We start from the raw sequence: 24,812 nt of genomic DNA, 5'->3' as shown, positions 1-24,812 counted from the left end.
AGAATAAGCAGTGCTTCTTATAGTTACTCAGTGATGGAAAGAATGCTGAACCTTGTGGGGGTGCTTTGGCTTTGCACTAAGAGTCTCTCCGAACTTGAGGCAGCCCCAAATCAGGAAGTGAGCTTAGGAACACAATGCTTTCCCCTGTTACTGGGAAGTGGTCAGAAAACTCTTCTGAGCTTGTTGTAGCCCCTTGCCAATCTGCCACAACATGGCTGGTGCCTTGAGTTAAAAGGCTATAGTGAATTACACCATAGGTTCTACATTTAACACTTTCCCCTGCCAGCAAAGGAAAAGTACTGTGAGTCTTTTTATTTTTATTTATTTATTTATTTTTATTTTTTTTTTTAAATTTTTAAATTTTAAAAAATTTTATTTTTTAAATTTTATTTTTTTTTAATTTTTTATTTATTTATGATAGTCATACAGAGAGAGAGAGAGAGAGAGAGAGAGAGAGGCAGAGACACAGGCAGAGGGAGAAGCAGGCTCCATGCACCGGGAGCCCCACGTGGGACTCAATCCCGGGTCTCCAGGATCGCGCCCTGGGCCAAAGGCAGGCGCCAAACTGCTGCGCCACCCAGGGATCCCTATTTATTTATTTTTAAAGATCTATTTATTTATTTATGATAGAGAGAGAGAGGCAGAGACACAGGCAGAGGGAGAAGCAGGCTTCATGCTGGGAGCCCGACGCGGGACTTGATCCCGGGACTCCAGGACCGCGCCCTGGGCCAAAGGCAGGCGCTAAACCGCTGAGCCACCCAGGGATCCCCGTGTGAGTCTTTTTAACAGCTAGGCTGAGGGTGCTTGGGTGGCTCGGTGGTTGAGCGTCTGCCTTTGGCTCAGGTCATGAACCTGGGGTCCTGGGATTGAGTCCCATGTCAGGCTCCTTGTGGGGAGCCTGCTTCTCCCTTTACCTATGTCTCTGGCTCTCTCTCTCTCTCTCGGTGTCTCTCATGAATAAATAAATAAAATCTTAAAAAAAAATTTTTAGGTTGACAGCCAACCTTCCCCTGCAAGAGTGTTCTTGCAGAGACCGCTACTCTATAAGTAAGCAGCAACATGCACTGGTAAAAAAGCTGTCTGGGGTTGACAGCCCAGGCTATGGTGTTGTAACTCACCTACGTGGAAATCAAACCCACAGGGCTGAAGATGCTAAACACAGGCTTTAAAGAGAGGCAGCCACACAGAAACCTCATTGTGCTTTTTTTTTTTTCATACAGAAAGTAACTCACCTTGAGGTCATAAAGGAGCTGGAAGCTGCTGGGTGCCTGAGCTGCTCTCTGGACAGCCTGAGCTAGGGCTAAGGCACCCATACCCCCTTCTGCCCAGTGTGTGCATTTCACAGCATCAAAAGCCCCATGTTCTTTGGCAAGGCGGCTGACGAGGTCCAGCTCGGCCTCCGTATCTGTCCTGTAAAGGCAGCCACAGGTGTTAAAACACTGATGACAGTCGGCGAGGACAATCTCTGTCTTATGTTTGCCATTAAAATTCTTGTCAGTTAGTCACTGATAAATGGAAACTAATCAAGTAATACTGACTGGCTTTGAATCCTGGCTCTACAGTCGACTATCTGGGTAAGTCTTGGCCAGTTGCTTAATCCTCAGGCTTTGGTTTCCACGTGGTAAAATGAGAATAACCATAGCACTTATTTCACTGGGATGTCATGAGGCTTAGATGACAAATATAAGCAAAATACTTGAACATTCCAGGCACATCAGGAGTCAATAAATACTAGCTTTTTTAAAATTTTGCCTCCCATTCTGCTGTGGTTGGGCCATTATAAGCAGACCAAACTAGAACTACAATACCTAAACAGCCTACACAAGTTCTCCCTTGCATGAACATTTCTAGCTCAACGTGTTCAATTCTGTCAAGATAACATCCCACTAGACCCATAGAAATAATGGAACTCTGTAGGGTCACAACCTTCTGATAGCATAAAGGCCTCTAGAGAGCAAAAAGAACATTTGACTTCCAGTCTGTGTGTCATCTAGGGGAGAAGGGGACCCGTGGGAGCCAGATCTGACCCTGGACCCTTGACGGGAGAAGTGGCAAGTTTTCTGTGGCATCTGTGGTGCCTCTCACACCACAGGCTCTCACTGATGGCAGCCAGAGCAGAGGCTTAGCAACCAATACCAGTAATTGATGAAGAACAAAATAAAGCTAAAAGCAGTGCTATACAGTTAGCTCCAGGAGATGGTTTCTGACTATTTTTCATAGTCCCCGTTGACTCCTCCTCTTTGTACTCACTTGAATGCATTCACAGCCACAACCACAGGAACTCCAAACATTCTGGCATTTTCAATTTGTTTCTTTAAGTTACTGAAGCCTTTTTCAACCAGCTCCAGGTTCTGTAAAAACAAGAGGGAAAGTTCCACAAGGTCAGTGGCAGGTTCTTCTTACAAGGGAACCTGCCTCCTTGAGCAAGTAGCCACTCACTGTCAGAGAAAGCCAACAGCCCACAGCAGGTCTGCTGATGCATTTCTCACACCACGGTGAGGGGGCGCTACGGGGGTGCGAGCCTGCAACACTGGAGTGGAACTATGCTTGTTTCCTGGCTGTCCTGAAAGCCTGAGAGCTGGTATAGCTGCTGTCATGGAACCACATCTTAATAGCATATTTGCTGTCTGTAGGGAATTAGTTTCTTAAGTAAATTATATTTACAACCTTGTGTTTATAGCTTTTATGTACCCATATGGTATAAATTGACTCTACTCAGAGTTGCACAGACCCTTCCATCAGAAGACAGCCCCTAGCAGAGTGCCTGGTGTTCATTATACAGCTGCCATAAGTGCTGTGGGAAAACATGAAGTGATCAGTGATGCTTTCAAAGGTTCTAATGAACTTGACCGTGAACCGTCAGTAGGAACAAAAAAAAGGTAAACACCATCTTTAAGAACCAAATACTATGACATTTAAAGGAAAGTAATCAAGGAAACGTACCTTTAAATATGTTAAATGTTAATGGCAGCATTGCTTGCAGCCTTGGAAAACTGCAAACACAAACCTCCTTCAGTGGGGATTGGGCCAGTGAATTATGACATATATACACTCAATAAACATGTATCATGCAGATGTTACAAAAAGTGAAGTAATCTGTATTAACATGGAACCTATCAAAGATGTACTAAAGTGTACCAAAGTTGCAAAACTATCGACAGTTTAATTAATTCCATTTTTGGGCAAATACAAAAAAAAAAAAACCATGTATATATTCATGAAATTTTTTAAATGTTGAAAAATATGTACCAACCTATTCAGGGGGCTCAAATCGTGTATTATATCCTTACATTGTTTAACTTTTTTTTTTTTACAAAAAGGATGTTACTATTACAAGCTTAAAATACATTAAGTATTTTTAAGATAAAAACATAATAGTCTTATGTGAAAATAAATACCCTGGATCATGAGCAAACCCCAGCAGACTGGTTTGTGGATTCAATAAAACAGCAGAAAAAGGGGGTAAGATAAAGGTAGAAAACAACTGAGATTATAAACATGACTTAGGCTTTTTTCCCTTTAGTAGTTGAAAACTAAAATTAGGATTTGATATTCTAAAGAGCCCTGCTTTTACTCCTAGTCACATGAAAACCAATTAATATGTAAGGCTGATGGAGAACAGTTTCTAAAAAGTAGAATTTCTTAAATGAAGACACCAGCTGGGCCAGTTAGGGGCAGTCACTCTAATTAGACACAGGAAAGGCTGTGGGGTGGCAGGAAGGCCAGAACTGTGAATTCCCCTCCCACGCGTGAATCAGACAAATGACCATAAAAGGCAAATCATAACTCAGAAGACAGGCAGACTCAAGGCACCAACAATTCCTTTCTAGCTGCTTCTGAAATATTTCATTTAGGCTTGAACAGTGGTACTGTATTGCTTGACAATTTAAGTCTCCCAAAAAGGCAGAAAAACTGAATTAACAGTGGCAGCGGCTGACCTTGCCATTTCATGCAAAAGTGTCTCTCACATAACCAACCAAAGAGGCTCTATATAATGTTTGAAAGCAAGTGATATAAATATGAAAAGATTCCAGCTCACAGTTGTGAGCTCCTCCCTGATTGCTCTATACCAAATCAGCTTAGAGAAACTTCACCTAGCAAAATAACCAGGATCCTGACCATATATTGGCCTTTTAATGTGGATTTAAATCTACAGAAGAAAGACGTTTCAAAAAAAGTCCCTACTTGCTTCACACTCAGGTGGAATTTGGTAATTAAGCAGCCAATTCGAGGAAGACAGTGAAACGAACAGTCATTAGTCTAGGGCAGGGTTTCTTAACCTCAGCACTCCTGACAGTTGGGGCCAAATGGTTCTTTGTCCTGGGGGCCATCTTGTGGGTTGTAGGGTGTTCAGCAGCATGCCTGGCTTTTACTCAGGGCCAGGAGTCTTCCCTACCTGAAGTCAAAGTAATCAAAAATGTCTCTAGACAGGGCCAAATGTCTCCTTGGAGCAAAACTGGTCCTGCTTAAGAACCAATTACTGATCTAGAGCAGTGGCTTCACCGGTAGCCTCCATGGGGCAGCTGTTCAATGAAGCATATCTTCCCAACTTTATTCACTGCAATTCTTTAGCACACACTGCAGGCCTTTTAGCACCCTTGCCCCTAGCAGCCATATGCCCACTCATTTCCAAACAGACTGGGTTGAGAAACACTGATTCAGGGTGTGGTGCTTTCTAGGACAAGTGATTAGAAATGAATGAAGTTACCTCCACTATGTAAGCCTCGGGAAGAGGCAGTCCAGCAGTAACCTGGAAGGAAAGGAAGCAAAGTCAGAGGCATTTTCTATTTACAATGCAGTTTTAGCTTAAAATGATGCCTTGCCAGGTGTAAAAGCTGCATCCTAGCTGGGGAGGGGTGGTTTATCACAGAATAGGGTTGTTTCCTGCCCAAAGGATTTAGGGTCTTTGACCAATGCTACCGCACACAACAAAAAAATGACTGCTGTGAGCAGAGTGAGAGACCTCTGTGGTCTGAGTGAAGGAGGCAAGAACAGATGTGAAGGCAGTAGGACAAGGGATGTGTCTGTGACGAGCCCTGTGATGGGTTCCTGAGCTAGTCTATGGAGTCAACCCATGTCTTTGTGGAGCTGAAGTAGGGAGCATGAGCAATGCAAACAAGAGGGATACACAGGATTTTCTCCCTCCACTAAAGTATATTTAAGGTGTCAGAACACTTAAGCAGCGAGTTCACTGTTATGGAGGTGCCTGGTGCCAATTCCAAGGACTCCACTGTGAGCAGTGTACAGTGCCTTAGAAGTTTTCAATTTCTCAGCTTGGTCTGTTCCCATTCCGTGGAGATTATGGTACTCCGACTCCAAAAGGGGCTACCGACAGGCAGGGCAGGAAGCAGGGACCTAAGCCGCCATATTCTGGTCCTACATGTAGCTACAAGAGGGAGTGAGAGCAACAGGTCTGGCTCCCTGACAGAGCTTTATATGTGATGCTAACCTCTCAGTACTGCCCAGGTTAAGTGTCTGGCATTATTTTCCAGACCTTGAGATCAGGAGGAAAGACGGTGCAATGGTGTAAGAGGTCTAAGAGGAAAACATGTTGGGTATAACTGGGAAGAAAAAGGGAGTCCATCCTGCTCTCCTAAGCTAGATGCCTAGCTTTGGGTGCCTTGGGGACAACTGAGAGTAGAGACATGTGCTGGGGTTGTGTTATAGCAGTGGTTCCCACAGAGTGATCTGGGGATTTAATCCTTTCATGGAGTCCATAAGGTTAAGATTATTTCCATAATAATTCTAAAATATCATGGTTCTTTCCACTCTCATTCTCATTGAGGGTACAATGGACTTTCGAAAGAATATGTGACATGTGATCACATGCTGAAGATGAGAGTCCAGTGGTCTTCCACTAGGCCAGATACTGAAGAGGTGGGAACAATATACAATGCTTACATTTTGTTTGGGAAAATATAACAACTTTTCTTTTTTCTTTTTCCTTTTTTTTTAAAGATTTATTTATTTATTTGTTTGTTTGTTTGTTTATGATAGACAGAGAGAGAAAGAGAGGCAGAGACACAGGAGGAGGGAGAAGCAGGCTCCACACCGGAAGCCTGACGTGGGACTCGATCCCGGGACTCCACGATTGCGCCCTGGGCCAAAGGCAGGCGCTAAACCTCTGAGCCACCCAGGGATTCCCTATAACAACTTTTCATAAAAAACACACATATAGGGATCCCTGGGTGGCGCAGCAGTTTGGCGCCTGCCTTTGGCCCAGGGCACGATCCTGGAGACACAGGATCGAATCCCACATCGGGCTCCCTGCATGGAGTCTGCTTCTCCCTCTGCCTGTGTCTCTGCCTCTCTCTCTCTCTCTCTCTCTCTCTCTGTGACTATCATGAATAAATAAATAAAATCTTTAAAAAAAAAAAAAACATACATATATAATTTTGGTGGCATCTGGGTGGCTTAGTCAGTTGAGTGTCTGAATTGGGCTCAGCTCATGATCTTGGGGTCCTGAGATTGAGCCCCATGTCTGGCTCCATGCTTAATGGGGAGTCAGCTTGTCCCTCTCCCTCTGTCCCTGCCCGGTTTGTGCTCTCACTCTCTCAAATAAAAAAATCTTGGGATGCCTGGGTGGCTCAGCCATTGAGCACCTGGCTTTGGCCCAGGGCGTGATCCTGGGCTTCTGGGACTGAGTCCCACATTCGGCTCCCTGCATGGAGCCTACTTCTTTCTCTGCCTGTGTCTCTGCCTCTGTGTCTCTCATGAATAAATAAATAAATAATTTTTTAAAAATCTTAAAAAGTATATACAATTTTTGTTAATGTCAATTAACAAACTCAGTGTCAATTCCTAATAGAGTAAATATCATAGATATAACCTATCTAGACAAAGGTTCTTTCAGGTCCTCAATAATTTTAAGAGTATAAAGAAGTTCTGAGACTAAAATGCTTGAGAACTGTTGTTAGGAAAATCTCTGATCACTACAATACGAAACACTGATTTTAAGTGGAGGAGGTCTTATTTCTCAAGTTGCACAACTGGCTTCTGGAATTTTTTTTTTTTAAAGATTTTATTTATTCATGAGAGACACATACACACAGAGAGAGGCAGAGACACAGGCAGAGGGAGAAGCAGGCTCCATGCAGGAAGCCCGATGTGGGACTTGATCCTGGGACTCCAGGATCACACCCTGGGCTGAAGCCAGCACTAAACCGCTGAGCCACCCAGGCTGCCCGGCTTTTGGGATTTAATAAGGCTTGGAATTTAATACTTCTTCAAGAAATTTCTGAAAACTATCACCATGTCTTCATGTGCAGTTGCTGGAAAGGTATTAAAATAATAAGATAAAAAGTGCAATTTCTAACCAGTAGGAATTCAGGAAAACAGAAAATTCAGGTTGAAGTCGAAGATAAACGAGTCATGACCTAGTTTCTCTCTATTACCCTGAAGCAGTCCTGGGCATCTCTACCTTCCTTCTCCCTCCCAGGCCAGGCTAGTCTCTCCAACATGTGCCTTTCAGGAAGGGGCTGACCCTCTGTCTCAGAAATGGCTTGGTTGACTGGCTGCCAGTGTCACTATTTAGAGGGAAAATGGGACTTCTTGAGAAAGAACAGTCTGAACATAAAGGAGTTTTTGGTGGGTATAGCCAACCACCTATCCTTGGTTTAGATATTATCAGATGGTTCCCTCAGAAACACTGGCCATGAAGCCAATTTCCATGAGTGATAAGGTGGCCACCACAAGAGCTATCTAAACATCTCTTGCTTTTGGCACCCTATTAATCATGCGGGTAAGAACAGGTTAAAGAAGAAATAGGCACAAGGCATCCCAACTTCCTTTTAGCCTTCAGACCATCCCTGAGAATCAGATTCTTCAAACTGTTGATCCTCACCATGGGGCCGCCTCCGTGCATTTTAAGAGCCCTGACAGTGGCAACAAGCACCACTACATGAGGGCGGAGACCAGAATACCGGCATTTGATGTTAAAAAACTTTTCCATTCCAATGTCTGCTCCAAATCCTGCTTCAGTCACTGTAAGTAAGGAGAAAAGCAATGGTAAAAAGGCCATCCCAACTCCCTCGATGTTAAAAGGAAAACACAGTTTATTCACAGATTTTGCAAAAATACTCACCCACGAACCCTTCAGGGCCAACAAGCTTGAGTGCAATCCGGTCTGCAATGATAGAAGAATTCCCATGTGCGATGTTGGCAAATGGTCCAGCATGAACGAAAACTGGAGTGCCCTATGGAAATCAAGACGTCATGAGAAAAGCTGCCAATCCTGCTTCCTTTTTTTTTTTTTTTTAAGATTTTATTTATTCATGAGAGATAGAGAGAGAGAGAGAGAGAGAGAGAGGCAGAAACACAGGCGAGGGACTCCAGGATCACACAAAAGCAGGCACTAAACTGCTGAGCCACCCAGGGATCCCAAGCAATCCTGCTTCCAAATGGGATCACGTGGTCAAGAGTATGAAAGTTAGTTGGAATCCAAAAGAAAAAGATTTTCCAGAAGGAAAAATACAAAGCCACCTCTTTTATATTTTGGCAACATCCCAATCACAACAGTGAGAAAGAATGGGAAGAAAGAGAGGAGGGAGTAGAGAACTCTTTGACTCCCCCAGAGAAATGTGCTTTATAACCACTCTGGTCTGACACAGAAGACTGATTCAGGAAGGCAGGAGTCACTCTGCTCACCTCTAATGTCTGCATGAGATTAGGCTTGATTGCATCCTTCATAAGCACTGTCAATGCACCACTCACCCCCTACAAAACAAAGGCATGAAGCATTGTTTCCTAACAGCAAAAAACCCCAACCTTTTGAACCAAACTCAATATTCTTATATCTTCCTTTTGTAGCCATTGTGCACCAATCAGTACTTTCACTAGAACCAGACCATCCCTTTACTTTTTTTTTCTGTATATACTACGAGATTGTCACTTATTTTAAGTAGGAAGAACACACAGAATGAAAATGACATTCACATGTAATTTGTGGAAAAACATGTAACTCTGGAAACAAGCAGCTCAATCAAGCTTTGTTGCTGACTGATGAGGGAATCCATTTTAAACTAGTTTATAGCGCAGAAATGCTAGCTCTTACAGAACTGAATTATTTGTAACTTTGATGTTTGGGCAGAAATGGCTGAAAACCAAATTCAGTGTGTGTTTTCCAAAGCTGAAGTTGAAAATGTATCTAGGAGTTCAATACAAACTCTTAAATATCAGGCCCCTCTTTTAAGCCATCCAACCATAGTTGAATGATAAAGCTATGGATCCCACCTATATTCAACTTTGGTGATTTCTAACTTACTGGTTTGGGTGTAAAAATTTAGAACGATTTCCTTTCTTATATACATTGACTCTAAAAACAGGAAATTCATATTTTCTCCCTTTTCTGAATTCAGCTGACAGACTGCTAATCACAGGCCAAACATTTTGGTGTATGTCAACACAAACAGGCTTTCAAAAAATTGATCTGTGATATTACCTCATTCTAAACCTCATATTACCACACAGATGGTATGGAAATAACTCTGAAGTGAACACCTAGCCTAGGAGGACCATCAGACAAACCAGCTAAGGAGTTGTCCCTAGTGTGGTTATTAGGCAGAGATGGTAGTCAACACGCTTCATGATAAAAGGCCTCTGTGCAGGGAGGCCTGTCATGGGGGGAGGCCAAGATGTGACCCCAACCTCATCTGCCAAGGACCTTACTGGGACATCTGACATTCTCTACAAATTGAAGTCATACACCCACTTTTAGAAATACTTACAGGCTGAAGATGTTGCTCAGACCATCTGAAACCTGTGGCCTATTACTGGAACATACTACCTATTACTCACTATGAGATACTTTTTAGAAATTTCATAATTCTCTTGTAAGTAGCAAAATCAGAGAGAATTGACCAGCAACTGCTGGGATAACCTAAGACAACAGACGCACAGGCATCACCACGCCCCTGTGTACCCACAAGCACCCTCTGAGCACCCAGGTACCCACCAGATCTTCGGTACTGATAGGCTCCCCTTTCTTGCTGGATGCCACCACCATTTTGCTCAGTCTCTCTCTCATGTCTTCTAGTGAACTGGTGAGAGCCAGCACAGCCATGATTTCACTGGCCACAGAGATATCAAACTGGGCCTGTTGGCAAGGAAAAGACACAATAGGCAACACTGCATTAAACCAGAAGCGTGAATTGCAGAAACAATCCTTGTTTGCATCTGAGGCTTAGACAAATAGCTTAAAAGGACAGAATGACAGAAATGTACACAAAGAACTTAATGAAAATAATTCTCCAGCAGCAAAAATTTATAATCAATTATTCCAAGACCTTGAGCTGCCAACTTTTAAAAATAAATGTTCCAGCAGGACCAAGAAATCTCTACTGAAGGCAGCTAGTGATCATGCAGTGATGGTTTCCCTAACACACAAAGAAACAACACGGAAGCTCTTACATTGAAGAGACCTATTGTAAATGGCCACCAAAAAAAGAGGCGGTTTTAATCCATTTACGTGCAAGGATATTCACTGGGGGCTTTCCACCTCCAGGAAAAAATGCTGGGGGAAAAACACAGGTGACACATGGGATTTATTGCAAAAGCTGTCAGGAGTGCTCAATGCCACACACCTACTCACTTCCATTTTAAAAGGGAGAAAGCAGAACAACACCTGGCAGTATCAATCGTATGGGAGAGGACGGAGGAGGACAGAAGCAGCAAGGATCTGGCTCACATGAACGAAATTTGCTTAGAAAGGAACAAATAGCTACCGTCCGTGTGTGCCCTTTTTCTGTTGGAGCCTGTCCGATTGTAATCTTCCTTAGGAATCTATCGTTGGTATCCAATACTATGGTAGAAAGACAAGACACAGAACAACTTTCAGTCAAAGGACCATAGAGTTAAGTCAGCAGTCTTAAACAACAAGTCCAACTTAATGACTGTCTATTAATGTTTGATTTCAAAACTGATGGTGAAGCTAGAATACCGGTTCATATTCCATAAATGAATAGGAATTATTTTTAAAGAAGGATAAGTTTATTTATGTTTATTTACTTAAAAAATAAAAGATTTTATTTTTAAGTAATCTCGACCCCCAATGTAGGGCTCAAACTCATGACCCACAGCCCAAGATCAAAAGTCATGTGCTCTACTGACATCAGCCAGCCAGGTGCCTCTAAAGAAGGATATTTTTAAGAAATGTGGGGTGGCTTGGCTTTATTCTGTCTAGAGAATTCAAATTAGCTGGAAATCTGGAGTTTATTTTAAAGCCCATTGCATGTGAAAAGAAAAACAAAGCAGGCTAGTTTTTTAAAAGGCCAAAGTTATTGTTCTGTGGGATGACTCACTGGCCTTACACCATCCTGAGATATAAAAGAGCCATCAGTGAAGGGCAAGGCAAATGCTTTTGGAAGCATGTGAGGTAACAGATATGTTCCTTCGGCACACTTAGAAGAAATCATTTCCATTCTGATAACAGAGTACCCAATTATATGCCCTTGGAAAACATGGCAAAGATCAACCAAATAACTAATCTTAATTCTACTTTTCAAGGTCAGCTACTATTAACATTTTAGTGTATTCCCAATTTTGTTTTTTGTGTGACATGCCAAGCAATAAAAAACACAAAATGAACAACAAAACACCAGTTCACACTCTAAATGGGTCAAAGGGGAGAGCATTTTTAAGGCACTTGATAACATGTGAAATTATTTTCCATAAAGACTGTAGTAACTTAAATCCCAAAAGCAGTATCTTGTATAGTGCATGGGCACTTGCATGCTCATACACACACACACACACACACACACACACACACACACACACACACATCCCATTTGATAAATGAAGGATATAATGTATTGTTGGAGCCTATTCTTATTTTCAAAACTAGGTCAAGTTCTTTGTATTTAATTTCTCTATATAAAATAGCCAGTCAATAGGTATAATCCATTTTTTTTCCTTGTCTACTTCAACTTTCCTAGAAAGCATGAATTAGACATAAAGCAAAGGAAAAGTGAACAAGATACTAAATTTTCAAAATGGATCTTTAGCTTATTCCTCATAAAATATACCATCTGTCTAAAGCTATTGAAGCAAAGGAAGAGAAATATCAATGTGGTTTTAGATATTAAGGGAGTCATCCTTAAAATGCCATTAGTTAGCAATAGTTACTGAGGCAATGAAAATCACAAAAACAGTCAATAAATTTGGCATTAGCTGCATTCTGCATGACTGGATAAAAATTCCTCCTCAGCAGTGACATAGGATAGATAGATACACTAGTGGTACCAAATAAAATTCTAAGCCATGACAGCTGTACTTAGAGAAGCAACATATGGCAGTGAAGCCAGGCAACTCACTCACTAAACTGCCAACTGTTTAAACCTTGAAGGCTACCTACTTTCTACAAGAGTTTTAATAAAATGAGGTAAAAATGAGCAGGCAAGCTAGAGAGTGACAAGAAAAAGCAAGTCACTTTATGCCAGACAAGAGTTCTGAGGGTAAAGAGCAACATGATTCAAGAAGTGATAAAACGTAATTTCTCTACTTCATGACACCAAAACTTTTTGCATGAAACTTGCAAAATGTTATTTCTGGTGTAGGCATGAACTTCCTTGAAACCACCCTCACTCCAATCAACACTGAAAAGCCAGCAAAATGTCCAACGAATCTGACAAAAAGACGTTTGATTACAACTCATATGGAGAGAGGTTGACAGAGGTGGCTAGAAAAACAAGTAAGTCACCATCTTGGTCACACATTAACCATGAAAACACCAACACACAAGCTTCTGGACCTCACACTTTAATAATGCACAAGGACAGTGAGGGGTATGCAGTATAACTGAAGCAACTGGGGGATGTAGACTGCACTGGTACCTCTTTGCCAAGTTATGGTTTCTGGATCAATGTCCAATCTTGCAAATCTGTTTATCTCATCATCAGTCAGTGCGGTAGGGTCAGTTTTTTCAATACCCAGTCTCTAAAGAGGTAGGAAAATTAAAACATAAAATAAGGCAAAACAAACAAAAGCACGACAATTTTTTAAAAAGATTTATTTGTTTATTGGAGAGAGGGAAGGGGGCAGGGAGAGAGTGATGTAGTGGGAGAGGCAGAGGAAGAAGGAGGGAGAGAAACCCAAGCAGACTCTGCACTGATCACAGAACCTGATGTGGGGCTGGATCTCATGACCCCAAGATCACTACCTGAGCCAAAACCAAGAGTGGGACGCTTAACCGACTGTGCCACCCAGGTGCCCCAAGCATGATAAATTTTTAAAAAATATATTCTCTATCTCCAGATGGAGTGCTCTCTAGGAAATATAAACTGTGTTATATTCAGAAGGCAAAACTATAATCCCTCAGGCTAAAGATTTATTTTCTACTTACCCATATACAGAGACATTAACATCTTTATCCCTATAACTGAGCCCCAGAGGCACTTCCTTAAACCTAGCCCTAAATAAGCCAAATGACCAGCAAGTGTTGTACCTAATTGACCAAGTCCAAACATATTGAAAGGAAAAGCAAAGTGCAAAGTTTTCTCAATCAGACAATTGAGAAGCCCAATTAAAATGATATATTAGACAGGGCAAAAGTAAGTATCAACTGCTAAAAATCAATGCAAATCACTTTTCCTTGCTTTTTATATAGTGCTGCATTTTCACTGCCTTCTTACTGTTCCAAAAGGCATAAAAGAGGTTTGTCTCTTCTTCCTCACAGAACTTGGAAATTTTATTTGTTGACAGTGTACATGCAGGTCACATCCTGAAATGGAAAGTGTCTATAAAATGTGTTCTCCATTTTTTCTAAAGTGTGGTAGATCTGAGTGGGCTCCAGCAAGTCCTGTTTCTTCCCACAGTTCCCTTTTTATGCCGTGAGGGCTTTGTTTTAAAATTTCAGATGTTTTCAGAGTTGGCCCTCACTGGCTCATCAAATTGGTCTCACAAGCTTAGTATATGACGTTGTTTACGGAAGTCAGCAAAACTCTCTGTCACTAGGCTGAGAATCTGCCATTGACAGCCCACTCAGAGTGAGCCCATGGGGACAGACTGGGAGAGCACCGTGACCCAGGGGATGCTTGGGGACCCAGGAGAGGTTCTAATTTCAACCTGGTGTGAGGTACTGTGGCCTCAGGCAAGTCCCTAGATTTCAAATCCTAAAGCTTTTAAAAAGATCAGACGGGTTTAAAATCAGACAGATTTAGTACACATCTGACAGAAAGTTCCATCATCAAAGGTAAGATCAGAAGTTGCCTGGAACGCCTGGGTGGCACCGTTGGTTGAGCGTCTGCCTTTGGCCCAGGTAGTGGTCCCGGTGTCCTGGGACGGAGCCCCGTGTCAGGCTTCCTGCTTAGTGGAGAGGCTGCTTCTCCTCCCCCTCCTTGCTTGTTTGTGCTCTCTCTCACTATATCTCTCTCTCAAATAAATAAAATCTTAAAAAAATAAAAGATCAGAAGTTGCCTGCTCTTTCCATGGCACTCTGTTGCCTCTCCAAACATGACTCTTTTATAAAGTAGGATAATAAGTAACTTACCTTATGCCCAGCATTTTTGGGGGTGTGAAAACAAAATAAGCTAAGACATAATCATACTGTGTAAAAGTCACTTTTTCGCATGTCAAGAATAAAAAGGCATATAAATAAATGAAACATAACTGTAAAGCAAGTAGAGCAAAATATAAACAATGCAGCTCAGTAAAGGGGAGTTTCATGTACTATTCTTACGGCATCAAAATATAAAGTTGCAAAAAATTAAAAATAAAGTAAGTTTAACTATTGTTGATAATAAGTAGCACAAGCTATTCATTGAATGCTTACATGTCTCAGGCTGTCTAAATAATATATGTCTATATAATTACCAATAATCGTGCCTCAGATAAACCTCACTGGCTACAATACTGCCACTGTGCAAAGCTAAATATATATGTCTATATGATTTCTTTCATATGTAAAAATAACAAATTACTTTTTATTCATTTATTATTATTTATTATTATTTATTTTCAAATTTTATTTTATAAACTCTTCCTGTGCTATCCCTTTCTAGTCACACCCTCCCCAGATCTACAACCTCTGGCACCCACTGATCTATTCTCTACCACTCTAGTTTTGTCTTTTTGAGAATGCCCTATATATGGTGGCATACGGTATGCAGCCTTTGGAGACTGGCTTCCTTCACTCAACATAATGTCTCTGAGATTCATTCAAATCATTGTATCAATAGTTCATCCCTTTTTATTGTATAAATGCAGCAGTTTGTTTATCCATTCATCCACTGGAGGACATTTGGGTTGTTTTTAAGTTTTAGAGATTATTAACTAGCTGCTAAAAACATTCATGTTTTTGTATGAACACAAGTTCACATTTCTCTTGGATATATACCTAGGAGTAGGATTTCTGGATCATCTGGTACAATGTATATTTGTTTGATGACTATATATTCGTAATGGAAATTCAAATAAAATATGGAAGTAACCACTCTTTCTCAAGATCCCAGTGCTGGGAAGAGCAGGTATTCAAACTCCAGGAGCTGCTATGCTGTCATGCTGGCACCCTGACTCCTACCCATGCTCTAAAGGACATATCGGTCATCTTCCTAACTGAGAGGCAGGTTGTGGGTACTCTCCTTATTCCAGGACTAACCACTTATAATTTGTAGATGAATGAGAACCTCTACCACCTATCATTGCTATGCATATAATGACCTTAAGACTATGGTTATGGATGTAACTTGATCCAAAATAGGTTACTCTAAGGAGATTATTTCCTTGTGTCTTTATCAATCACCTAATTTCATACAATACCAAAAATGAAGAAGGGAAAATCTTACCTGTAACCTTCGGATTTGGATATCAGAGAACTTTCTCACTCCATTTACTGATGGTACCAAACGATTAAAGAGAGCCTTAAAGAAAAGGAGCAAAAGGGCTTTTCAATGAGAGGAACTGCCTCGCTACCTACAACATCAGCACTCGAGGAACCAGCATTAATTTGGGTGCTTTAATCCTTTCAAAAGTGTCCATGAGGCCCCAGCAGCCTACCTTGTCTGTCTGCGTCAGTTCGTGGAACATCCGGGCATCGATGGCCGCGGCAACAAGGTTATTCGCTGCAGTGATGGCATGGATGTCACCAGTGAGGTGGAGATTAAACTATAACACAGCAGAGGCCACATCAGGCTTTCAACTTCTCTGCATCTTTCCAACTATCAGTATATTGCAACAAAATCAATCCCTATGTTCAAGCTAACAGAAGACTGACAGCAGTACAGTTAGCAAACAAACACCAAGGACAAATAGCTCTTGAAAACATAAATTAGAGAGACTCTCTCCTCAAAAGAAATTGGTGTTTTCCTTAAGTGACACATCCGGGAACCACAAACAAACAACACACCACCCACTTCAACAGCAATTCTGGACTGCTGAGGACACGCTCATGTCCTTTAAATTGTGAGCAAGGAGGAGTATACGAGAGCAACTCTATACCTATACAGTGTCCCCATTTCTGCAGTTACCACCCTGACTTCGCCTTGTGTTCGTTCTTCCCACTGTCACATTTCATTTGATCTCTCACTTAAAATTATTATTCCCACCAAAAGCTCAGACCTTGAAGTCTTAGTCACATCAAAAAACTAAGCCATCTCACAAGTCTGCATCTTAAGATGTTTTCCCCTTAAGTGTTACTTCTGATGAGAAAAAAGTCCACTAAGAGTTCTACAGGAAAAGGTTAATCTCTGGAAGGAAAAGCTATAATAAAGGGTCTGATTCAAACCAAACTGCAGGCACTTTACCTCTTCCATGGGAATGACCTGTGAGTAGCCACCTCCTGCAGCGCCACCTACAGGACAGGTCAAGGGTGAGACTCATATTAAGTATGCTTTCTCCACCACTTGGAAATCAAATAAAAGCAAATTGATTTTTGTCACTGCTATGCTTATTAACTACTTACTTCTTTCAACCATGTGGATAGCTTTGATCAAGTGTTTTTTAAATTTTCTTTTACCAGGCTAAAACACTTTATCCTGTTCATGTGAAATAGTCTTTAGTTGAAATCTGGGTCTAAATGACAAAACCACAAACACATACATACCCACTCATCTTTAGAAACAGGTTCCCCATGATTCCTAACATCGGTTCAAAGACCCAGCCTACAGTTACATAAAGGCAATCCTGTTCAATTTCCTACTCTCATAAATGCTACTCTGGCATTTTAAAAAAGCAATGTTTAAAATACACATGCCAAACACAAACACAGAGACTGCAATTCTTCCTAAATAGGAGACATATGTTAGAAAGCAGCTTAGCTGTTAGCTTTTGCTGGACCATTTGGATTATTAACAAAAGACCAGATAAAAATGTTCTGGTTATGGGGTTATCAAGTGAGATGAATGTCAATTTGAGGCTCAGATTTTGTGCATTTTTTTTGTGAGGCAGAGACCAGGCAACAAACATGAGCAGAATACTGGGTTCAATAAGCAGAACAAGAGAAAGGTTCATTCTGAAGCTGAAAGAGGGCTGTTAAGCTCAAAAGGAGAACTAAGTCAGTACATTTATAAAAGATATTAATATACGCAGAAGGGCAAAGGTGTACCCTGTGCAGTAATCACTACAACAAACAGAACATGTGATACTCTCACCAAGCAAATGAGAGAGCTATCTCTAAGAACTTAAAAAATAATTTTAATTAAAAGAGCATACTGACAGTACCACAGCTATGAAAAACTAAAAGTGAAGAATGATTAGTGATGGCGTGTCTTCATGCAATCAGAAGAAACACTGTGCTGACAGTGCTGTTAAAGCTCTTGAAATGGACATGGTGCCCACCTCTGCTACTTAATAAAAGTGCCTTTAACTAAGTTATCTCATAAGTCCCAGTTGCTGTTACTGGGAAAACAGTGATAATAGTAACTATTTTATATCAAAAATAATATAAAATGCATAAACATGGCACAAAGCATATACTCGGTAAGAGTAGGCTTTTCTTATTCCCAACAGGGTAAAACACTGTAGGGCTTGTCTTTGTTTCTAGAAAGTCAGTGTGATGATTAGTAGCTATGATCACCTTTATTGTTACTGTGACAGTTGACCATTAGTCACATAAAAGTATCCCTAGCCACATATTACCCATCCCAGGGAAGCCCTATGTTGTGTCAAATACTGACAGCAAGAGTAGGGATAATTTGAGAAAAGCCTTCACCAAAAGCACAGTGACGGGGGGGGGGGGGGGGGGGGGGGGGCCCTCATAGGCAAAGTGGGCCAGGGATGACTGATGGAGGAGCAGTGCTTTTTGACCACCCAAAGTCTGGTCCTATTAATACCTTTTATTCCAAAGGTCGGGCCCTGAGAAGGCTGTCGTACACATGCAAAGACGTTCTGATGAAGATGGGCACCAAGGGCCTGCACCAGCCCAATGGTGGTTGTGCTTTTCCCTTCTCCCAGGGGCGTTGGGGTGATTCTTCAAGGTGAAAGCAAAACAGGGAAATTAAGTCTATACAAATTAAAGTTATGCGAATCACAAATCAGACCTAACAGATCCTAGAGGATGACTCTTACTCTGAACAGTAATAAAGAGCAAAGATTTGAAGAGTCTTTTCAAGAGTCTTAGTTGAAGTTTCTGAAAAACGGTACATTTAAAAAGACTGCTGTACTTGGGCTCTTCTCACTGCTAGGAGAAAATACACTTTATCTTGTAGAGACACTGCTATCACTTTAATATCTCAATTTAATCTCAAAAACTAGCTTTTGTAGCTCAGCCAAACAATAAAAATGAATACTCAAAATGTCTACTGAATTCATAAATTTAGGGTTAAAATGAAAAGGCCAGCTTTTAAAGCACAACTCTTTCACCTACAAGATGGATAACCTTGACAATTTTCTCCTTCTCAAAGGGTTATATATAATCTACTCTTAATTACCTCACAGGGGTTACTGTAAGGATCAAAGGAGACTAAACATGTGAAAATGCTAAAACCAAATTAAAGAAACCTTCGCATATATATGCTGAGAGCAAATGCAACCTTTGGTAATAATAATCAGGGCTGCAGTTGGATTAGCAAAAGAGTCACAACCCTACCCAGTCACCACCACGTATTTTCCATCAGGCTGGTGCTTCAGGCGTTCCAGTGCTGAGAGCAGAACCTTGGCCTTTGTATCACCATATAATTCCACCTCTTCAGAGAGCAGACCGATTTCCCGCGCTAGGCTGCCAATGGGCTTTGGCTTACAAGACCGTGATATATCAATGTCACTTAAAAAAACATAGAAAAAAATACAGAAAATATGTATCAATCCTCACTCACTGAGTTTAATTAACCCCATCCTAGGAAAGACTCTCCACCACCCCTTGATGGCGCTTCTGGGGATGGGGGCGAGGGTGGGGGGGCGCATATATGTAGTTGCCATGGTATCCGCCAGCTAAAAATAGACAACCCACAAAGTTTAAAACCAGTAAAATTTTATTTTTACCTTGGAACAGGAGTCTTGAGGTTAAGGTTGTTATATTGAATCATCCACTTTCCTGGCTTAAATTTCTCCAGGAAACGCTTCGCACTCTCCACTGTGCTCTAAACACAATGTCACAAATGGAACTTAGAAGAAGTGATTATTTTAACCTCCACCTCAAATTCCAAGTCCCAGGTCACTCCAGTTTGACCATAAAATGAACAGCTTTATGATCCTACCTATAATCATGCTTCAATACTAAGCAAGAATCTGAAACAGCTAAGGTGTCCTAGGCCACCTGCCTCACCCCACTGCAACTGATGTATTATAAAGAGCAAGCAAGACAAAGCGCACCTAGCAAAGTTGTGTGCTTGCACGTCCCTTCTTCTGAGCTTCTCATGCTCCAAAGTAAATTCGGATTATGCCATCCCTACATTCCCCGATTAATATGACTAATTCTTGATGTCTTGTAACAGTCCCTTTTTTTTCCCCCTTCAACAGATTCACATCCATACTTAACTTCTGAGTACGTTTCTACTTGGGGGAAAAAGCAGTAACTTGAATTCTGTTGGCTTTTTACAATTATTACAGGAACTTTTTTTTTTCCAGAAACTTTTTTTTTATTGAGGTAAAACTGACGTATAATGTTAGTTTCAGGTATACAGCACAATTCCATATCTGTATGTACTGTGAAATGATCACCACAGTGAGTCCAGTTAACCTCCAGGACAGAAACTTTTATTCACACGCACCTGCATTAGCATTGCCACCGTCATGGGCCCCACGCCGCCAGGAACAGGAGTGATGAAGCCCGCCCTCTCCTTGGCCTCATTGTATGCCACATCACCCACCACTTTTCTCCCATTTGGTTTTGTATCATCTGGTCAAGGGGGAGAAAAATTAAAGCAAGGTCTCAGAATTATAATTCTGGTGTTTCTTTCTTTCTTTCTTTCTTTTTTTTTTAAGATTTTTATTTATTTATTCATGAGAGACACAGAGAGAGAGGCAGAGACACAGGCAGAGGGAGAAGCAGGCTCCATGCAGGGAGCCCAGTATGGGACTCGATGCCGGGTCTCCAGGATCTCGCTCTGGGCTGACGGCAGACGCTTAACTGCTGAACCACCCAGGGATCCCCAATTCTGGTATTTATTTCCAAGTTAAGTGGGCAATTATCATAGCTTGTACCAAAACCTAAGTAGAGTTCAGGGTGTGCAGTCCCATAAGGTTCAAGTACCTATTTTACGCCAAAGCTATAAGATGACAGGAGTTTGTTATTTTCTAGGTAGAAACTTATTTTACCTGCAGAAATTCCCAAGATGCTTAAGTGGTTTTTCAGAATCGGGAGAATCCTCTTGCAGTCAGGTGGCAAGTAAAATATCAAGTGTTTTTTATTCTTAAAACCAACTACCCAGCATATAATGAGCGCCTTTTAAAATGTTAATTAGCCAAGGCCTACAAAGGAATTTTTTGGGTGCACAAAGCTCCAACTATGTCACAGCTGCCAGATACCGTTTCTACAGCAACTGTCAGCATTTTGTAAGCTCCATGCGTGCGCGCTGGAGGAACAATTCAACATCCAATTCCAAAGACAAGCAGCTACTTAAATGTATGCAAAAGGCAAAGAATATAATTACACTTCCCTTAAAAGGATACAAGAACAACTACAAATCTTACCAGCGAAGAATAGCTATTCAAGAGAACAAAACCCAGTGATGCATCACTGCTCACTCACACAAAGTACATCCTACACTTGGCTTCAGTGCACTTCCGGGAGGGGCTGGGGGACAGAGCCAGACCTTGCAGCTCTAAGGTTCCCAAGGCAGGATTGTAGCCATTCCACCACTTCCCTCTAATCATATCACAACCAAGAGAGCAAACTTTAGGGTGTAGCCAGAATCAGACTTGAGAGCCCTAAGTTCTAGGATCAGCTCTTCTACTTACTGCCAATCCTTAGCCTCTGTGGGCTCCTTACTGATCAGAAGTCCAAAGAGGACAAGAAGGATTAACACTACCTATTTCACAAGCTTGCTGAGAATCAAGTGAGAAATCGTGCACATCTATGAAATTGAAAAATCATTCTCCAAACAAAAGTTCCTCATCCCATCCTAGATACCGAAGAGATTTTCTATATGTACTATAAGGAGCTGATGAATACAACTCCCTGGGATACTGTCAGGTTTCTAGATTATAAAGCAGCAAGCTATAACAGAACATTTACTCTCAGAACACCAAGTAGCCATGGTTAAGGGTTTGCACTTTGTACAGGTCTCAACAGTCTAATGCTGACATTAGCTTAAGATACCCTGTACACCTCCTTCTAGTTATTCATGGTGGTGATTTTAGTTTCTCCACAAACAGGGAGACATAGCAGTTACTGCACAACTAACTGCCATACAACATGAGCTCAGTTTTGCTCCTTAAGCAAACACTTATCCATGGTTGACTTGAGTGCCCCCTGGTACAGGTCCAGTGTTTCATGGAACATACGATGTGGTCAATAGAAAAAGCAACCACTCAATCGAAGTGTATGGGTTAGATACACTTCAATAGATAACCAATAAACATTTTGGTTATCTATCCCAGCCCTAGAATTTCTCTTTCACTGGGAATTATAAGTATAAAATCCAATCACTGAGTTAAGGACCAGTGAGTGGACTCGAGGAACTAAAGACTATTCTTTGCAAGTGTTCATTTTCAAGGCAGCATGTTCCATAACTGGACCACATCTTGACTCATATTTTGATGATTTAAATCATCTGCATGGTCCACTCAGGGATACCATCCTAAGTCATTTGCCAAATTAAGAATGAATTAAGGTATGTACTTTTTTTTTTCCCCAAAGGAAAAAAAAAGGAATACTTTTAAGATTCAACTACAGAGCAGAAAGTACTAACTAGAGACACATGAACGTGTTCTTCCTATTTGGCTTACTAAAGATAATGTGAGAAGGAAATGATAAAATCCAGCCTTATCAAAACTTATTTCTTATTTATCTCAGATCAATAAAAATACAGCTGACCAGATATTGGTCTTATTCATATTTCATAAATGTGAACAGGATGATGAGTTTCCTGTTTAAGTGAACATTTTAAACTTATCCGTAGGGCAGCCCTGGTGGCTCAGCAGTTTAGCATCGCCTTCGGCCCAGGGGCTGATCCTGGAGACCCAGGATCGGGTCCCATGTCGGACTCCCTGAATGGAGCCTGTTTCTCCCTCTGCCTGTGTCTCTGCCTCTCTCTCTGTGTGTCTCTCGTGAATAAATAAATAAAATCTTTAAAAATAAAAAAATAAAAAATAAACGTATCTGTAAGACTCAAAGATTCCCACCCAGGCTTCCATCTCTCTCTCTCTCTCTCTCAAAAAAAAAAAAAAAAAAAAAAAAAGCCAAAAGCAGAAATATGATACAGAAGATGCAAGGTTTTAAACAGAATGAGCCTGAATGTCATATCACAAGTACTCAAAGTGAGGAGTTGTAGGAGAGCAATTTCTTTATCACCCATTAGATAATTACACTACAAGAAAATGAGTGATCAATTATGAGCTACTGTCTTAAAAGCATGGTAGGGAGAGTGGGAGGGAGGTTAAAACTGGTGAAGGCTTGACAGTGACTAATGTCCCTGGCAGCTTAGTATCTATGTTCCTTATTTGAGATGGGAAGGGAGAAAAAACAATCTTCTTGCTCTAACTCCTTTCGCAATTCAACAGGTGTGAGTGCCAGCAGTTAGAAGGCAGAAAGCCTGACATTGCAATGCAGAAACCACCAAGCCAAGGTGGCGGACAGTACAGAACACCGTGTACAATAAAAGGGATACCCATGTCTCCAGGAGGGGAAAGTGGGAGAGGATTTTCAAAAAGATTTTCTCCCTTTAAAAAGAGAGATTATCCCATATTGAAGGGAAATCAGACAAGGTTTAGAAAGAAGAATGAGCATTCCAGGAAGAGAGAAGGTGGAGAAGTGGCTAAAACTGAAGATCAAAGTTGAGCTTTATCTGATCATGTAGCCCAAGGCCTGCAGCAGTGCTTAATGCACAGAAACGGTCGTCTGAATAAAGATTGTTCTTTTCTTGAATCTACAAGGCATGTATACAAGTATTCACTGTATCATGCTGTGAAATTTTATGCTAAACACTTTACGATGAAAGAACAACCTACTGCCCTGAGGATTCGGGTGTAGAAGCTGCCAAGGACAAATAAGGCATGAGCGGAGAAGGGCACAAGGTCTACTTTCCAACCGTTTAAGATGGGTATTCACAACATGGCATGAGAAAAAAGGCCACAGAGGCGGCTGAAACTAGTTTGGGGCTCAGCAGTTGGACAAGTAATGTGGGAGGAAGACGCTCCACACCAAGACCCACGAATGTGGCAAGAACATGCAGATGGATGTGAGTGGGAGTCAGCTGGTAGTTGGAGACTAGTAAGCAATTCGCAGCAGTGCATCCACCTGAGACGGTAGCACTCATAGGTGACACCGAAAACAGAAGAAAGGAAAAACTTTCTGAGACTTAAAAGCGGATCCAGGGGCACCTGGGTGGCTCAGTTGTAAGTGTCTGCCTTTGGCTCAGGTCATGATCCCAGGGTCCTGGGATTAAGCCCTGAATCAGGCTCCCTGCCGCACAGGGACCTGCTTTCTCCCTCTCTTCCCTGCTCATGCTCTCTCTATATATATATCTCTGTTGCTGTTTTTCTCTCAAATTAAAAAAAAAAAAAATTAAAAACAAAAATGGACCTGATACAGGAAATAATTGGGAGGCAATGACAAGGGGCTGCCTTTATCCTCACTGCCTAGAAGACGCTAGGTCAAATGTCTTCTTTGAAAAGCATTCCTATAAGACTCTTGGCAAAGTGAGCCCCTCTCCTGGAATTACACAGTACTCTGTCAAGATCACACTGTATTTTAAATCCATCCATCCTTTGTTAAAAATAAAGGATGATCTACATGTGAAGGTAGAATGAGATCCCCCTCTCACCCTCTCCTTGGACAAAGTCATTCTAGGAAATGCACAGCACAGTGGCTAAAATCACAGGCCCTGCTCTCCTGCTGGCCATGATGCCACCTACTAACTACATAGGCAGGACACTTGCTCTGAATCTTAGCTCTTCAAGCCTGAAATGGGACAAGGAGTTCTCATGTCATTGAATGACACCCTTCTCTGCCCTCCCCACTATCAGAAACTACTTTCATTCTCCAGCAGCACTCACCTGGAATATAATTGATCCCACAGTCGATGACTATTGCCCCAGGTTTGATCCACTCCCCTTTTACCATTTCTGGCTGACCAGTTGCAACCACCAGGATGTCACCTTTATTTACCTAGGAAAAGAAAGAGGGTTTTGACCTCAGAAATTACACAGGAAACATTAAAAACACACACATATATATGTTTTTACACTATTATAAATATTACTTTTATTATATTATATATTAT

At 41.4% G+C, this 24,812-nt stretch overlaps 1 protein-coding gene and 1 pseudogene across 4 annotated transcripts in view; both read right to left on the bottom strand.

The window, feature by feature from the left end:
- The window catches only part of MTHFD1 (methylenetetrahydrofolate dehydrogenase, cyclohydrolase and formyltetrahydrofolate synthetase 1), a 120,339-nt gene that overhangs the window by 7,302 nt on the left and 88,225 nt on the right, over positions 1–24,812 (bottom strand). For all 4 annotated transcript variants that reach the window (XM_072762586.1, XM_072762585.1, XM_072762588.1 and 1 more), the window contains exons 8-24: positions 24,586–24,697; positions 20,139–20,266; positions 19,411–19,508; positions 19,019–19,192; positions 18,264–18,400; positions 16,737–16,783; positions 15,991–16,098; positions 15,780–15,854; positions 12,831–12,933; positions 10,722–10,798; positions 9,953–10,093; positions 8,647–8,715; positions 8,084–8,195; positions 7,844–7,983; positions 4,709–4,750; positions 2,251–2,351; positions 1,233–1,410 (exon numbers count right to left, since the gene is read on the bottom strand). In XM_072762586.1, the coding sequence (XP_072618687.1) occupies positions 1,233–1,410; positions 2,251–2,351; positions 4,709–4,750; positions 7,844–7,983; positions 8,084–8,195; positions 8,647–8,715; positions 9,953–10,093; positions 10,722–10,798; positions 12,831–12,933; positions 15,780–15,854; positions 15,991–16,098; positions 16,737–16,783; positions 18,264–18,400; positions 19,019–19,192; positions 19,411–19,508; positions 20,139–20,266; positions 24,586–24,697 (1,842 nt within the window). The remainder of the gene's footprint in view (positions 1–1,232; positions 1,411–2,250; positions 2,352–4,708; positions 4,751–7,843; positions 7,984–8,083; positions 8,196–8,646; positions 8,716–9,952; positions 10,094–10,721; positions 10,799–12,830; positions 12,934–15,779; positions 15,855–15,990; positions 16,099–16,736; positions 16,784–18,263; positions 18,401–19,018; positions 19,193–19,410; positions 19,509–20,138; positions 20,267–24,585; positions 24,698–24,812) is intronic.
- On the bottom strand, positions 14,800–14,865 carry LOC112927305 (U4 spliceosomal RNA; annotated as a pseudogene).

This window comes from Vulpes vulpes, chromosome 6 (assembly GCF_048418805.1).
Source record: "Vulpes vulpes isolate BD-2025 chromosome 6, VulVul3, whole genome shotgun sequence".
NCBI classification, from domain to species: domain Eukaryota; kingdom Metazoa; phylum Chordata; class Mammalia; order Carnivora; family Canidae; genus Vulpes; species Vulpes vulpes.
This window is presented reverse-complemented; position numbering and strand designations above follow the sequence as displayed.